The sequence below is a fragment of the Astyanax mexicanus genome, chromosome 5 (genome assembly GCF_023375975.1).
Source record: "Astyanax mexicanus isolate ESR-SI-001 chromosome 5, AstMex3_surface, whole genome shotgun sequence".
Classification (NCBI taxonomy): domain Eukaryota; kingdom Metazoa; phylum Chordata; class Actinopteri; order Characiformes; family Acestrorhamphidae; genus Astyanax; species Astyanax mexicanus.
In genome coordinates this window covers 41041281-41057831 of record NC_064412.1, presented here as the reverse complement: position 1 = coordinate 41057831, position 16551 = coordinate 41041281, and the positions used below count along the sequence as shown (strand labels likewise).

The 16551-nt window shown below is 39.1% G+C and overlaps 1 protein-coding gene across 1 annotated transcript in view; it reads left to right on the top strand.

Moving 5' to 3' along the window:
- The window catches only part of bmpr2a (bone morphogenetic protein receptor, type II a (serine/threonine kinase)), a 59258-nt gene that overhangs the window by 14817 nt on the left and 27890 nt on the right, over window positions 1-16551 (top strand). The window contains exons 2-6 of the mRNA XM_049479061.1: window positions 5542-5724; window positions 7128-7307; window positions 13294-13401; window positions 14018-14109; window positions 15853-16080. Coding sequence (XP_049335018.1) covers window positions 5542-5724; window positions 7128-7307; window positions 13294-13401; window positions 14018-14109; window positions 15853-16080 — 791 coding nt within the window. The remainder of the gene's footprint in view (window positions 1-5541; window positions 5725-7127; window positions 7308-13293; window positions 13402-14017; window positions 14110-15852; window positions 16081-16551) is intronic.

The window sequence follows — 16551 nt, the reverse complement described above, 5'->3', positions numbered from 1 at the left end:
AGATGCATGAAAACTGTTTTAAAAAAAACAGTTCTGAAAAAAAGATTTCTGAACTCTTAAAATGTAGGAGTGTCTTAATACAATGGACAATGAGTCAAAGTAGTGTTTAAAACTTCCAGCAGCACTGCTGTGTCTGATCCACTCATACCAGTGACCAGTCAGATTTACGAAGAAGCAAACTATACCTTAATTTGCTAATGAACAAGAAAAAGAGATTAAAGAGAGCAGAGGGAAATAGACAGCAGAGAAACTGAAAAAGTGGACATTAGGGGTGGGTGATATGGCCCTAAAACCCTTTCTGCCATTGTTATTACAGTGTTTAAATGACCAAAGTAAGGAACATACGCCATATTTGAAGCTTGTGACATCATTACATAAACAACCCAGACTATCGCTTTTATCACTGTGGTTTTTTATCGTTTTAAAAATTATACCCTATCATTGTGAATGATATAATATAGCACACTCCTAGTACATATTTATTAGAGCTGTGGAGTTTATGAATAATAACATAGTAGCAAGAATAAAAAGGTGTGTGAAGGTTCATCTATGTTAAGAATCACACTCCGATTTGTATATATGGAAGGGCATTAAAGGTGTTAAAATCCACTTTTTCTTGTTCTTTGTGAAATACAGTAGGTCTCTCTGAGTTGTATACGCATGCAATATTCAGAAAAACAAGTCGATCAGGAAAAGCACCATGTCTACATCAATCTGTAAGTTTGTATTCATGGCCTCGCCCACCTTGGCCCGCGACCACCCACAGGCAGCGCTGCCTCGGCGCCATCTTGTCAGATAGGAGCTAACAGCACTAGGAACAGCATGGCAGTTCGTTCCTGTGTTATTTGTGCGAATATTACATCAGTGTTATATGCTTTGCCCAATAATTCAGAGCTAAGGAACAAATAATAAGAATATGTCCACCAGCAAAGTACAATTGAGATAGGTATGTGTATGTTTAAAACAGTTCTGTTTACACTAGTTACACTAGTTAAAAATCCACCCCAGTTGTTTCAACTGCCTGGGCGGCTCTGCTGTGGCTCGGATGGATTTTTACTTTCTGGACCTGGACTACCCACCTCTGTGTGTTTACATATGTTTACATAGGATCTCCGGTGGATTTTACGTTTTACAGAGACTCTAAGACTAGGTCAGTGGCTGAACTGCACTTAGCACAGCATTACACATGTTGTAAAGTTACATATGACACTGCAAAAACTGTTATTAGTGTAAAAATGTCTTTATTTTAAAACGTTTCTGACTGTTGTTCGTCTCACTGCCTCGCAGAGCTTTTAGCCAATCAGATGGTTATGTTTGCATGTATGAATATTAGTGAACAAGAGCTGAAATCTTATCGTGCCTCTCCAACTCCTCCACCGAGCTAAAGCAGCGTTATATCGGTAGTTTTCACAAAAACAAGCTCACATGGCATTCATTCATACTAGAGACCACAACTAGACATTTTAAAATAAATGAAAAAGGATGAAGCTTTAATAGCTGCTGTGTCTGTGCTGATGAGAGAGAAGCTCCTCAGCTGTAAGATAGAGGTATTATCAGTGCTAACATTCCCCCTGCTGCCCTCAAAACTGCTCAGCCCTGTGAGAGCTTGGCTGAGAGTGAATGTGTTTTTAATTATAGTAGTGCCATGTATGCACACAAGTTCATAAATTAAAGTGGATATTCAGAATGTAATAATGTAAGTGTATTTGTTTGTACAGAGTGGATTTCTGTTTGTATGAACTCGGTTACTCAGAGTTTGACATTTCTTTTATGTATATCATGTCTTTCTTATTGCTCATAATTGAAGCCTGACACTTGATTTATGAGTTACATCTATACAATTTCAGTGCTTTAGAATATCAGGGTGGGGGCTCCTGATGGTCCAGCAGACTAAGGCGCTGCCACTATAAATGGGAGATAGCTGGTTCGAATCCAAGTCATGCAACTTGCTATCAGCTGCCAGGGCTCTGAGAGAGCACAGTTGGCCTTGCTCTCTCTGGGTGGGTAGATGGCGCTCTGTCCCCACATTACTCCAAAGTAATTACACCTTGGGCGCGTGTTTTTTTCTACGGACATCCATGTAAACCAGAGACTGTAAAAAAAGATGGACGCCGTGTCGCCGTTTCCATTCATTCAATGAAAATGGAGTCAGAATCTTCCTCCATGTTGGCGATCCTGATACCTGAGTCTGCGCAGTAGAGACCAGAGGAGGGAGAAAGACTGTGGAGAGACAGCCTACTCATTTAAATAACCCCGCCCCTGAGGGCTGCCTCTCGGTTACAGGCTGCAAAGCTGAGTGGAGTGGAGCTGACGGTCTGTTATTGGTCCCGCCCATAACCAGCCCTTTTACAATAACCACACCTTTTTTGAATAGAGCTGAATAACCTTCTAAAAAACGAATTCTGTGGGGATATAAAAATTTAACAATATAAGCAGAGGTTACACTAGCTGTTGCATTTAAATAAAGGAGGTAGAATTACAGTATATTAGAAAAAAACGTGATTGAAAGTTGTCTGTTTTGCCATTGAAACCTATGGGGATGGGTGGGGTTACAAAGCTTTTTGAAACCGAACAGCAGGGGGCGCCCGACCTGTGGTGGCTTCACTTTTGAGAGAGGATGCTCTGTCCAGCTATACACAGACTATGATGTAAACACATCAGCGAGTGGAAATGGAGGAGCTACTGAATGCGATGACTTGAACGGAAATTTCTAAAAACTCACTGGTCCTCCTGTTTTTTTCAGTTGCAGCCAGATGCAAGAGTTTTATCACTGGGAAACTAATCTCGTCTGGATAGGGCTGTTGTGTTGTAGGTGTTGAAGCTTTTCAGTCATTCAGATAAAAATAATCAATGCGTTGGCCAAGGAAGTGGCAGTTTATGGCAGAAGTAGGGGTCAAAGTTGGTGACATAATTAACTTGCATAAAAAAAAAAAAACGTGTTTCTGATTCCAAATTAATTGTGTGCGTTTACGCTTAAACGTTGACAGCCCTAATCTTAACTGACTTTAATAACGCTACATTAGCTGCTCTTTTTTCTTTTTCTCTGCATTGTAACATTTCTGAAAGGTGTTTTAATAAATGTCAAACAAATAATGCTTATTATTGTTGAGCTTGTGGTTTTATTATTATTATTATTTTAAGAGAATTTATTTAAAATTTCTTGCATTTAAATAACAGGTAAGCCACTTTGGGAACCAATTCCAGTGTGTATATAAAGCGTTAAGATACCTAATAAAATGTGTAACATTTCTTTTACATACTTTGCATAATACTTTGTTCTTATGCAGATTAAACACAGATGAGCCACAGCATTAAAACCAGCTGGTCAGAAATAACATTATAATCACCTTTGTGTTTCTGCTTTCCTTGTAGCTGGTTTTAATATTGTGGCTGAAATAACTTTGCTTTAAATAAAAATAGGGGTATATAGAAATGGTGTCAAATAGTCTATGATAAATAGCATTATTTATTATGAATAGTGCTGGACGATATGGCCAAAATTCATATCACGATATATTCCTTAATTTCGGTCGATACGATATAATTCCGATATCGATATAAATACTTAGAAGGCCTCAGAAAACTGCTAAGAATCCCTGCAATGGAAATACGTACCTACTAGGGGTGGGCGATATGGCCCTAAAATAATATCACAATATTTCATGGTATTATCGCGATAACGATACTCTTGGCGATATGACAAAAAAACAAAAAACTTTTTTATTATTGTATACAATATGATATTGCACACCTTTAAGATATTTAAAAAAAACAATAATTTTAGCAGATTTATAACAGAAGTCAATAATTGAGAATTACATGATACTAATAATAATAATGCACTCCAAATATCTCCATATATCCAGTATTAAAGTAAAATAAATGACACTTTACAGATATAATCTGTCTCTAGTAGATATTTAATAGGAAATTAGAAATGTGTGAGTTTTTCTTTTGCTTAAAACAGCAAAAAAATTAGTACCCTGATGTGATAATTAGGGGTGAGTGATGTGGCACGATATTTCAGAGTATAATATCGTGATATATGATATGGCACACCCCTAGTACCTACTACTGTCTACTTAATTTAAGTCTTTGAAACCTCCTTTCACGAAAACATTATAATACTTAAGAAATAAACAATAGTCAAGATAAATCAATGCTCAATTTTATTTGCATATAGCAAAATAAAAACATGACATCCCTGTCAAACATAAGCCAATATAACTATTACCAATAAAAAATAACTTAAAATTAGGATAGAAGCAGAGCTTCTTAGTCTTTTGTAAACAATTTTAACAGATCAAAACAAAAGTGTTCCAACTAGGATAAAGAACACAAGAAGCCTTTATACACATAAAAGCAACAAGATTTTCCCGTCAAATAAACAAACCTATAGGCTTTATCAACTATAAATAACTTAGTTACAATATAAGCTACAAAAGTGCTTCAGCCAAAATACAACTCTTTAACATACAACATAAAAGGAACATGATATCCACGTCAAATAAACAAACCTAAAGGATTCATAAACTTTAAATAACTTAAATAACTTACAACATAAGCTATAAAAGTGATTCAGCCAGTATAAGGAAAATATTGTATGTAGTGGAACTGATTGAGGTGGTGGAACAGATTAGATGTTTTAACGTTACCGCTGCTGGTCGGCTCCACTCTCCGGCACAATTAGCAGCAAACTGAAGTTTAGCAGACCTTCGAGAGTCGAACCAAATCCTCACCACTGAATTAGACCTCCATACTTCAATTAATCACTTGTGGAAGCGGCAGGGGCATTCATTTTGCATCAAAAATGTCCCGCGCTGGGAGCCAAGAGGACCCGCGGCTGACAAAGAGGACCCGCAACTGACCGCTGACCGAGCGGACCCGTGGGCGGACCGAGCGAACCAGAGGCGGACCGAGCGGACCCGAGGCTAGGCTAGGCTCGGTTCCGTTCCGTTCCACTCCAGCGCGGAACATTTCAGATGCAAACCGAGCCTACCTTAACCTTGGATCCACTCGTGCCGGCTCCGTTTGGCTCCAGCGCGAGGCATTTTAGATGCGTAGCGGACCCGAGCCTAGCCTAGCCTAGCCAAATCTAGCCTAGCCTAGCCTATCTGGCTACGTGCCTATGTGATTACGTCATCACGCACAGAGATAGTCCAGCTACGGAAGCTGATTGTGTTCAGCTGTGCGGCGAGCTGACGCCAGTAAAACGCATGTCCGTGACAGATTCTGTAAATAATACATATCGATATACCACAAAAGTGATATCACCGTTATTGAAACATTTCTTATCGCGATAAATACCGATATCGAATTATTGTCCAGGCCTAATTATGAATCATTACAAATACTTTTCTTTAAAAGTACAAAGTAGTCATGCAATAGGGAAAAGGCGTATCAAGATACATCGATAATTCTTTTAGAATCGTATCGCAGACATCTGATTTGTAATTGAATTAAACCATAACGTGCTGGATGATTCCCACCCTTAACTATCTAAAGGTATTAACTCTCGGTTCTTTCTCTCTCTCTGTACAGCTGCGCAGACGGAGGAGAGGGAGTGTGCGTATGCGGAGCAGCACAGGTCTCTGGGTGAGCGTCTCGGTGGGGGAGGAGAGGGTCGAGTGTTTCTGGAGAACAGCACTATTCGCTGCAGTCCGGGCGGCCGCTGCTACGGTCTGTGGGGAAAGACGCAGAACGGAATCCTCCTGGTTAAACAAGGTAAACACTGAAATGATGCTCATGCTGCGTTATGATGTGTGGTGTCAGAACCAGCCGCTTGTCAGACCGATGTACTTTTCTACAAACTGTACAGCTTGTTGTTATCAGGAGTATTGTATCATTAGTGGGTGTGGCTTACGCACTACATGATTGATCAGCATTATGTGGTCATGAACTACAAAATCTCTCACCAGGAGGAACCCATGAGGCACCTGTCTGCTGTCCAAAAACACATTTTGTCATATAAACACTCCCACAAACTGATGTGATGTCAAGTACAAGATGTGTTTTTCCTCCAAAATAGAATGTCGCTGCACTAACCTTCAATCAAAACACTTTTCACTACTGCATTTACAGTCACCATACAGCCCAGCTATTTAAACTGATAAACAGATATTTATTGGGGGCTCACAGAGAACGACCTACACTCTGCGATCATACAGATCGCATCTTTCAGCATAAAGACCAAAACTACTTGAATAAAAATCATATCATACTCATATCGTATGTATGAGTGTCCAAGCTGGATTGAAGGCTGCAGCATCAGCTCCTCTTTGGTCCCAAAGAATTCATATTTCAGAATAAAAATCCGGAGCCCAGATAGCACTGATATATAAACTGCCTGGCCAAAAAAAATCGCCATCTGGATTTAAGTAAGTAAATGATGTGGGGTTGATGCTGCAGTTGGTATGCAGGTTTAGGTTCAGCAACAGTATGTGCTGAAAGAATGAGGTCAGCTGACTACCTGAATATACTGAATATAGACCAGGTTATTGCATCAATGGATTTTTCTTCCCTGATGACACGGACATTTTCCAAGATGAACAATGTCAGGATTCATGAGGCTGGAATTGTGAAAGAGTGATTCAGGGAGCATGAGATCATCATTTTCACACATGGATTGGCAGTTCACCACAGAGTTCAGACCTTAACCTCATTGAGAATCTTTGGGATGTGCTGGAGAAGACTCTACCATCATCAATGCTGCTGCAAGATCTTGGTGAAAAATTAATGCAACACTGGATTGTGACCCTTTTTTTGGTGGCGACTTTTTTTTGGACAGCCAGTGCATTTCTTTGACTAAAATATTGAAATGTTTTCAGTTTCCATCAACAAAAACTAGACTAAACCTAAAGACTAAATGTGACTAAAACTAATACACATTGTAGTCAATGTATATCTCTGGCCCCAACGCACATGCACATGCACACACACAAATTGTCACTTACAGGTCAGAAAGTAAAGCCTTCACAGAGGCCTGTGACGTTAATTTTTGCCATTATTGTGCAGCACAGATAAACAAAATGCATGCATTGGTATTGGCATCAGAGCTAAAAAAAAGAGATTGGTGTGTCCCTAATTACCACACACACTTACAGACTATTCTATTCTCTGTATTCTAGGTTGCTGGGCCTATAGGGATGATCAGCCAGAGTGCCATGATGACCACTGCCTAATAACTAACCCACCTTCCCAAATCCAAAATGGCAGCTACCGCTTCTGCTGCTGTAGCAGAGACATGTGCAACCTCAACTTCACAGAGGACTTCTCAACACCCAGACCCACCACCGCTCGGCCAGTCCGTGAGTGTGTGTGTATTCACATGTGGGGGAGGGTAGTGGGGATGGCATCTAATTTACCTTTTTCCTCAAGCTATTCAGTAAAATTTTGTAAGCATCACCATAAAACTGTAGTTACGTTATAATTAGTGGTGTCAATCGATTAAGAAAATAAAATCTGATTAATAACAACAAAATTCTGTGATTAACTGCGATTAATCGCATTTGTTTTTCTTCAGAAGCAATTTTTTAGTGTGGATATTTAAATGTAAATAAAAGAATGAATGTAAGAAATGTAAAATGCAATGATATGTATATTAGTGGGGTCAATTAAAATAACTATGAATATACTTGTAAGTTTGAGGGGAGATAAAATCAAACTAGGGTGCTGGAATAATGGATGCATGATAAATTGGATTGTAAATGTCTCACCTTGATTGTGAGGATTTCTGAATTCGAACTTAATTTGATGATTATAAAAATCTCAGGGCAGGAAAGGGCGGTTCTATGTGTGTGTGTGTGTGTGTGTGTGTGTGTTTGTGTGTGTGTGTGTGTGTGTGTGTGTGTGTGTGCCTGCGCAAGTGTGTGAGTAAGAGAGAGATCTCTGACCGGGTCGGAGCTGGAAGTCTGAACCGGAGTGTTACTGCTGGATGCTGTAAGAATGCGCCGTTTAATCATTCAGCCAGAAAACAGATCAGTGCGTTGGGCGGGGGCGGGGCAGATTACGGCGGAAGTAGGAGTCCAATTTGTTGCCTTAATTAACTTGCATTAAAAAAAAATATTAACGCACTACTGATTCCAAATTGACAGTGTGCATTAACGCTTTAACGTTGACACCCCTAGTTATAATATATTGTTAAATGATTATGATTGTAGAAGCAGGATTTTAGTGCTGTATTTGGGTTTTGGAGCTCAGCTCTTTGTAAGCTATTCTGTTTGAGCACTAATAAGAATTATATTATATTTTTAGCAGTAAATGATGAAATGATCAGGATGTGTCATCAGATATTAAGGAAACTTGCAAAGTTTAAGCACTGTCTTCTGTTGTCGGCAGAGCTAAAGCCAAATCTACTAATGTCTTAATTTTTTATCATTTATAATATTCTTTAGAATTAAAATGTAGTCATATTTCGTAACATCTAAAATTGTCAATTAATAATAATGTGAGATAAAGGTAATTCAGGTTAACTGTTTAGTACTGTTGTAAGTACCATACTGTTAATTGTATTAACTTTACAAGTAAACCTTGCCCTGGTCAGTATGATCACATTTACTACGAGAATCTGTTTTACTGGAGTGTTACTGGAAAGTAGGCATTTATCAATAGCACTTATGTAATGCTAATGTGGAAAAGTGTGCAAATTTTCACCAAACTGCATCACTCAGCTTTAATGCTCCCTGCTGTTCGGCGTGATCTTTGGTCTGCTTGAAGAATGCGAGAAACAGTGTCCCAGAGCAGCTCAGTGTAGTTTAAAGCATGAATAACAGGAAGGGTTGAAGCTGCTCTAAAAACAAAGGGCAGACTGGGTCTTTACTATCACATCCATATATTGTATGGTGTTTCCATTATTTTGTCTATGTGTTGTGTAGCCTTTAGAAAGAATGTTTAATATGAGTGGAGGTGTTTCTATTGTTTTGTCCTGGTCCTGGTCATTCTGCTGGAAGAATACTGCAAATTGAAACTGTTTCCATTATTTTGTCCAGGTTCTGAATTACAGTTACAGAATACAGAGAGAAAATGTTCAACATAGTGGAATCGCCATGTTTCCCGTTCTAATTTTGCAGGTCTCGTCACTGGCGGTTGGGCTGATTAAACAAAACTGTAATTCTTAAAAAAAATAGCAGGGTTTCAAAACATTTTATAGGTTATAAAGAACTGAAAATGGTCATTTGTTGAATTTGCAGCAATAGAAGGATTTCACATTCACTGAAATCAAAAGCTATTTCAATCAAAAACATCCTAACAGGCCAAGTTACATGTTAACATAGATAGACATAACATAGATAGACATAGACATGTTGACATAGATACCCTTCTTTGATTTTTAACTGTACAGCGGAGCTCAGCTACTGTTGACCGGAGCTTTTTAACTGTACCACGGAGCTCAGCTACTGTCGCGTGAAGCTCATTCTGTCTCACAGAGCTCTTTGACTGTCCTCCGGAGCTCAGCTATACTGTCCTGCGGAACTCTAACTGTCCTGCGGAGCTCTTTAAGACAGTAGCTTAGCTTCGCAGGACAGTAGATGAACTCCGCGAGACAGTTAAAAAGCTCCTCAAGACAGTTAAAAATCTCCGCGTGAGAGTAGCTGATCTCCGCGAGACAGTTAAAAAGCTCCACGAGACAGGTAAAAAGCTCTACAAGACAGTTAAGAAGCTTTGCGCAACAGTTAAAAAGCTCAGTGCGACAGAAGCTGAGCTCTGCGGGACAGTTAAAAAGCTCCACGAGACAGTTAAAAAGCTTAGCGTGAGAGTAGCTGAGCTCCGCGAGACAGTTAAAAAGCTCAGTGTGACAGAAGCTGAGCTTTGCGGGACAGTTTAAAAGCTCCACGAGACAGTTAAAAAGCTCAGCGTGAGAGTAGCTGAGCTCCGCGAGACAGTTAAAAAGCTCAGCGAGACAGTTAAAAAGCTCAGCGAGACAGTTAAAAAGCTCCGCGCGACAGTTAAAAAGCTCCGCGCGACAGTTAAAAAGCGACTCCGCCCCTCATTGCTGACGTCACAGCATTGTTGGGACATGGTGGCCAACCATCCGCTACTCCATCCATCTGCACCATCCAGGGTTTCACAACACTCATCAGTAAACAAGACTGTTTGGAAATTAGTCTTCATGTATTTATGGATGCACTGCAACCGTTTCTGCTTGTGAGCTCTGGTTAGGGGCGGCTGAATAGTGGCAGGAAACCTTTAACGGATCCTACACCTCGAGGTTTGCAGGACTCCAGAGGCACCAGCAGCTTCACATACCTGTTTGCTGGTTTATAATGGCATTTTAGCAGCTGCTCTCTTAATCTGATGAATTTGCCTGGCAGAAACTTTCCTCATTTTGCCTTTATCTGCATTAACCCATTTATGCTCTAAATCAGCCACAAATCTCTTCACAGTACGATGATCCCATGTTGCTTGAAACCTGTGGCCTTCCCAATAATATGAAACATCCTTCTTAAGTAGTTGTCCTTTAATTGGGCTCACTTGGCAAACTAATTATCACGGGTGTCTGAGATTGATTTCAGTGATCCAAAGAGCCCTGAGACACAATACCATCCATAAGTTTAATTGAAAAAGACTCTTTATGACACTTAAATCCAATTTGCATCATAATTTGGAAAGCAGTGTACAGTCACATGACAGGTAGATGGAGCTAGCTAGTAGATAAACAAGATAGTTGCATTATTAATGAGAGTCTGATTGAAGCAGTTGTTTTATGTGGTATGTGTTACACATCATGGATAAATGGTAAAACAGAGTCTTTTACAAGAAAAGACTCTGCAGCTGGACCATCTACAAGTGAAGCAACCACTGTATCTCTGACTAATAGAACCATCTATGTGCTGTGCAGATGGTTGTGCTGCAAATATTAAAAATATTCCGGGGGGCTGTGGAAAATCTTATGGCCCGTAAGTTGCAAAAGGTAAGGATCCTCTTCATGTATACAGTGTTAAATGCAGATGCAGGCTATGCAGGCTGTAGTGAAAATATGAGATAATATGAGAGCTTGTGTAGGGAGGTGTGTAAAGTTAGCTATCCTCAGACTCTAGCATGTTTCCGTCCGGTCCGTTTGTCCGTCACTGGGCCTGCTCTCTGACTCAGCCTCGCCGCTCCACACATCAGCAGCTGAATGGAAAGAATGTGAGATGATAGCACTGGAAATAATGGCTCAAGGAGCAAGTGGAGCGAGTGGAACGTGATCAAGTGGCTCAGAGCTTACCGAGATCTGTGAGGCTCACCGAGCATTCCTGAGCAGTGTCGGAGTTCATCAGTAGCATTGGACCCTTACACACTCACTAAATAACCATCACACACATGAACAGACAAATGATGATGTTCACAAGCAATAGAGGACATAAAAATCCAGGGCAAAAAGTAAAACATTTTGGCAGGGCATAAAAGAGGCCAGAAGGGTAATTTTGGGATAGAGTTAGAAAGGAGGAGGGAGAGCAGGGGGTGAGGTTAGAAGTAGTTAGTCTGTTAGAGGTGTTTGGAGAGTGAGTGCTCTTTGAAGAGCTCAGTTTTTAGCAGGTTCTTGAAGGTAGCAAGGGACGCTCCTGCTCTGGTAGTGGTAGGTAGTTTGTTCCACCATTGGGAAACAGTCTAAATTGCTTTGGATTGGAATGGATTGGAGCTACTGTAATACAATGCTGGGCAATACTGTAAAACAAAAAAAAAAAAAAACACTTAATATCTTGTTAAATTCATGAGCAAGATTAGATTTGTTTTGCTCTTAGATAAAAACAAACAGTTTTTTATTTGTAGCAACAAACATGCAAACTAATTCTAGTTTTTCTTACAGTATTTTCGAAACAGTCAAAACCATTCAGCACAATAAAACTATTTTAAGTCCTAGTAAGTAATAGCAAGCAGCTAGCTTTAAGCCTTAAGATTCCCTCTGCCAATTTTAAAAATCACATTAAAGGTCTCCTTCCACTAAAATCTAGTTGTATATTCATGCTGCACGTGTAACTGTTTTTCAGCCTCCATTGTCTACAGCTAGTAAAAGAAAATACTTCGAAAAACAAGTTGATTAGGAAAAGAACCGTGTTTAAATCGGATCTCCGGTTGATTTTGAATTTTACTGAGAATTTTACATAAATAAACACTAGGGAAGCACGGTTTGACAAGGTAGCACAACTTGATAGAACACCGGTCAAAGTGGACGTTGTTCACGTCAGATTTTATGATACAGAGCAGACTATGGGGCTTCGAAGTGGTGAAATTGACCAAGCACTGAATCACCAAGGAAAAAGTTTAGTAGCGTTAGTATACCTAAAAAAAAATGTTATTAATGCTGTGGGGAGAGTGGCGCCGCTCGGCCAAGGTGGGCAGTTGCAGGGCGCCGCAGCATTGATAACATTTCTTTTGTGGCGCTAAGAGACTGACGTTCAGCGTAGTTTAAGGGTTAACTTTACCTAGCACTCTGTTCTATATTTTTATAACTAAGGCTGTATCTCTGAAAACATTTTGTCCTTTGAGTTTTAGAGCTGTAAAACTGACTGTGGGGCGATTGGGAGGGAAGGCAGGTCATGTTCTCTTCTGCAGTGCTGTTAGCCAATCAGAGGTTATATGTTTGCATGTATGAATATTCATAAGCAAGAGACCACTAATTCAGTGAAATAATTCATGGTTATAAAGAAAGAAGCATTTTTTTTTTCATAAAAAACAGTTCACATGGCATTTAATCATACTAGACATTTTAAAATGAATATAAAAATGTATTAGACCTTTAAAACAGTGATTTAATGTATAAAATGAATTTTATTAATCTCCTAGCACTACTTTAATCCCAAAGTTGTACACTACATGGACAAAATTATTGGGACACCGCTTATTCATTGTTTCTTTTGAAATCAAGGGTAGTAAAAATAGTTTATCTGGCTTTTATTGGAGTTATTAACTGTCTCTACTGTCCAGAGAAGTGGCTCTACTACAAGTTAGAGCTTTGCTGTGAATATTTAATTGCATTTAATGACAAAAGCAACATTAGTGAGATCAGGATGTTGGATGATCACTATCCCACCTCATTCTAAAATCCCAACTCAACTCATCCAAAAGTATTGGATGGAGCTCCATTATTCCAGATAACACAGGTTCTCTGTTCCAGAAGATCAGTGCTGGAGGCTTTATACCCCTCTAGTCCAGTTCTGGCATTAGGCCTGGTGCCTATAAGTTCATGTTTATGTGATCAAAATATTGGAACATCTACTCGTTTATAGTGTCTTCTAAAATCAAGAGGATTTCAAAGGTTTTATTCTGCTTTTGTAGTTTTTTGTTTTAATCTACCCTTTGACCCACATCCAGATCCTCGGCCGCTGGACGGGAAGGAGGCTATCCTGATCGCTCTGGCATCTGTCTCTGTGGTGGCAGTACTGGTGGTGCTGCTCTTCTTCATCTACCGCTTGCTGAGGGGTGAGCTGCTGTAGAGAGGTTTTTGACAGTGCTTCCAAAATATGTCCTGTTTAAACCCGATTTTATGCACGAAATAGCTCTGAAAAAAATAAGAGACCACCTAAAAATTATGAGTTTCTTTTACCTATTTGAAAACCTATAATCAAGAGGAAGATGGATGTTCACAAGCCATCAAACCAAGCTGAACTGCTTGAATTTTTGCACCAGGAGTGGCATAAAGTTGTCCAAAAGCAGTGTGTAAGACTGGTGGAGGAGAACATGCCAAATAAAAACAGGGTTATTCCACCAAATATTGATTTCTGAACTCTTAAAACTTTATGAATATGAATTTGTTTTCCATTATTTGCATTATTATTATTTGAGGTCAGAAGGATCTGCATCTTTTTTGTTATTTTAGCCATTTAATATTTTCTGCAAATAAATGCTCTAAATGACTATATTTTATTTGAAGAGAAAAATGTTGTCTGTAGTTTATAGAATAAAATAACAATGTTAATTTTACTCAAACATAAACCTATAAATAGCAAAATCAGAAATACTGATTCAGAAACTGAAGTGGTCACTTATTTGTGTGTGTATGTGTGTGTGTGTGTGTGTGTGTGTGTCTGTTTTAAAGGACACGGTAAACAAAGTCTTCATAACTTGAACATGCTGGAGGCAGCGTTCTCTCCCCCTTCACTGGACTTGGACAACCTGAAGCTACTTGAGGTATATACTTTACAGCTCACAAAGGCCTCTTTTCCACTGCGGGACAGAACAGTGCTGAGCAGCACTTTCTGATTAAGCAACACAGCAAATGGAAAAAGAAACCATAACTGGGCTAACAGGTCCACACTTATACGGAGCGATACAGCATGACTTTAGTAACAATTTGGTCCTGCAGTGGAACAGAAGCCAATATGTATGAAAACAATGGTGGTGATTATGTGTTTATTTGCACTGCACGCTTAATTATAAAGGGATTATCATCATGATATGAGGGTACTTAGTAAACACATTGTTGCAGTATCTAGGGGTGTGACGAGGTCTCATGTCACAAGATCCCTCGGCAGAATATTTCTTGTCAGTTGTTAAAGGTGTCTCGCATGACTTAAGCACAAGTAACCAAAACAAATATTTGATAATTTTGGGCGGCAAACAGAAGCGCTGGTCTGCTCTGCTGGACTTCATCACGCTGTTCCGTGTTCAGTTAATCGTATGGTCGGCAAAAACTCATGTTTAAACTCGGTTTAAACTGCACAGCGACGCAGAATCATGGACACACGCGGACATAACGTGTTAAAGTTCGGTCATAGGTTGCCAGGTCTGTATAGAACCCTCAAGGGTGATTGCCAGTTGAATACAGATCCTTCACTGAGGGGATTGTAACAATAGTTCTAAGGTCTGAAGAGACTCATGTGAGATCATACAGGAGAGAAATTGTTGGGTTTATGGTAAAACCAGCTGCAGTACTTGCATACTGTTTTGTCTTCTACTGCATATAAGCAAGCATACATAATTCATAATCAGAGTAAAAATTGATAAACACCCTTTAAAGCTAGTAAAAGAAATTTGATTACTTACAAAGTATATAAAATTCGCCTACAGTTTGGAATTTTGTGAATTTCAGTCAAATCAAATATTTTCAATCATATGTTTCAACAACTGTATATTGTTAAAATCCTGTCTCGTCTTGTCTTGTGAACCCAATATCGTGTCATCTCGTTTCATGAGTTAGGTGCCTCGTCACACCCCTAGCAATAACAGATTGAGCACCATACGCACATGCAAATACAGTATGTACATACATTCAAGCTCATCTCCTAGCAAAGAAATGTGCCTTTAGAATATTTAATATATCATTTATATGAATTATGTGTAGTTTTTGCATTTTGGATGGGGCAAATCTTAAGGAGAATCCTTCCTCTTCTACAAACACAGCATGGTGTTAGTTTTTGTCATTATTCGGTTAACATATGACACTTTATTGGGAACTAAGAAAGCCTTAAAAAACACGAAAAGTTGCTCCACCACAACTGTCCATATATTTTTGGGATCTGAATGCACCACTATGTGACAGAATTCTTATTTTAAAATATAAAATACTGTAAGCATATACGTGTTTGGTATCATACAGTATGTTTTCTCTTTGTGTTTGTATGTAATATTGCAATGGTGGACATACTGTTGCAACATACTGTTGATTTCATGCAAATAATGTGTATCTTCAAAATCTCAACTTTACAGAAAAAGAGAAATAATTTGTTAAATGGAAGGTAATTGAAAGACTAGCATTTGCATATTTATAAATATTTGTATTTATGTAGGCCTTTATTTGTGTTTATTAGATAATGGCACCATAAGCAAAATGTTTGTATGTGTGCAACTGCCAACTAATCTTTTCTCCTTATCGACAGATGTTTGTGTCTTATTATCTGCTGTCTCTTTCTCTGTCTCTTTATCTGATTGCAGCTGATTGGCCGTGGCCGGTACGGGGCGGTGTACCGTGGCTGTCTGGACGAGCGTTCTGTGGCGGTTAAAGTTTTCTCCAGCGCTAACCGCCAGCCCTTTATTAACGAGCGCTCCATCTACCGTCTCCTTCTGGACCACGACAACATCGCTCGCTTCCTGGAGAGCGAGGAGCGAATCGGAACCGATGGCCGGACTGAGTACCTGCTGCTGCTGGAGTTCTACCCACACGTAAGCGCTCATCCAGAGCACAGTGACTGCACAGACATACACAATCTCAAACGTTAGACTGGTGTGCTGTAGCTGCCTGAGTTTACTTTTGTGCTTAATTATTTTGGCTTTTAAACTTGTGTTTTGCTCATATATAAAGACATAGATCATTTTATAGTAAAAGCTCTCATACCATCAAAAATAGGGATCTGATTTTTGTTTATTTGTTTAAATTTAGAACTAATCTACTGCTAAATATTGGACATCCTTGCTTAAAATAAACTGAAATTAATTTTAATGAATACTTAATAAAAATGTATCAGAGGGCAAAGTTAAAGGTGACTTATTTCTTAAATATTTTAAGCAAGAAAACTTTCCTTTTTTCATATTTTGCAACTAGTTAGTGCTTAGTAGCATCAATTTGGCAAGTATCACAGCTTGTAAATGATTTTTAGAGCTGGATGAGTCTTTTACTTCTTGTTTAAAGGATTT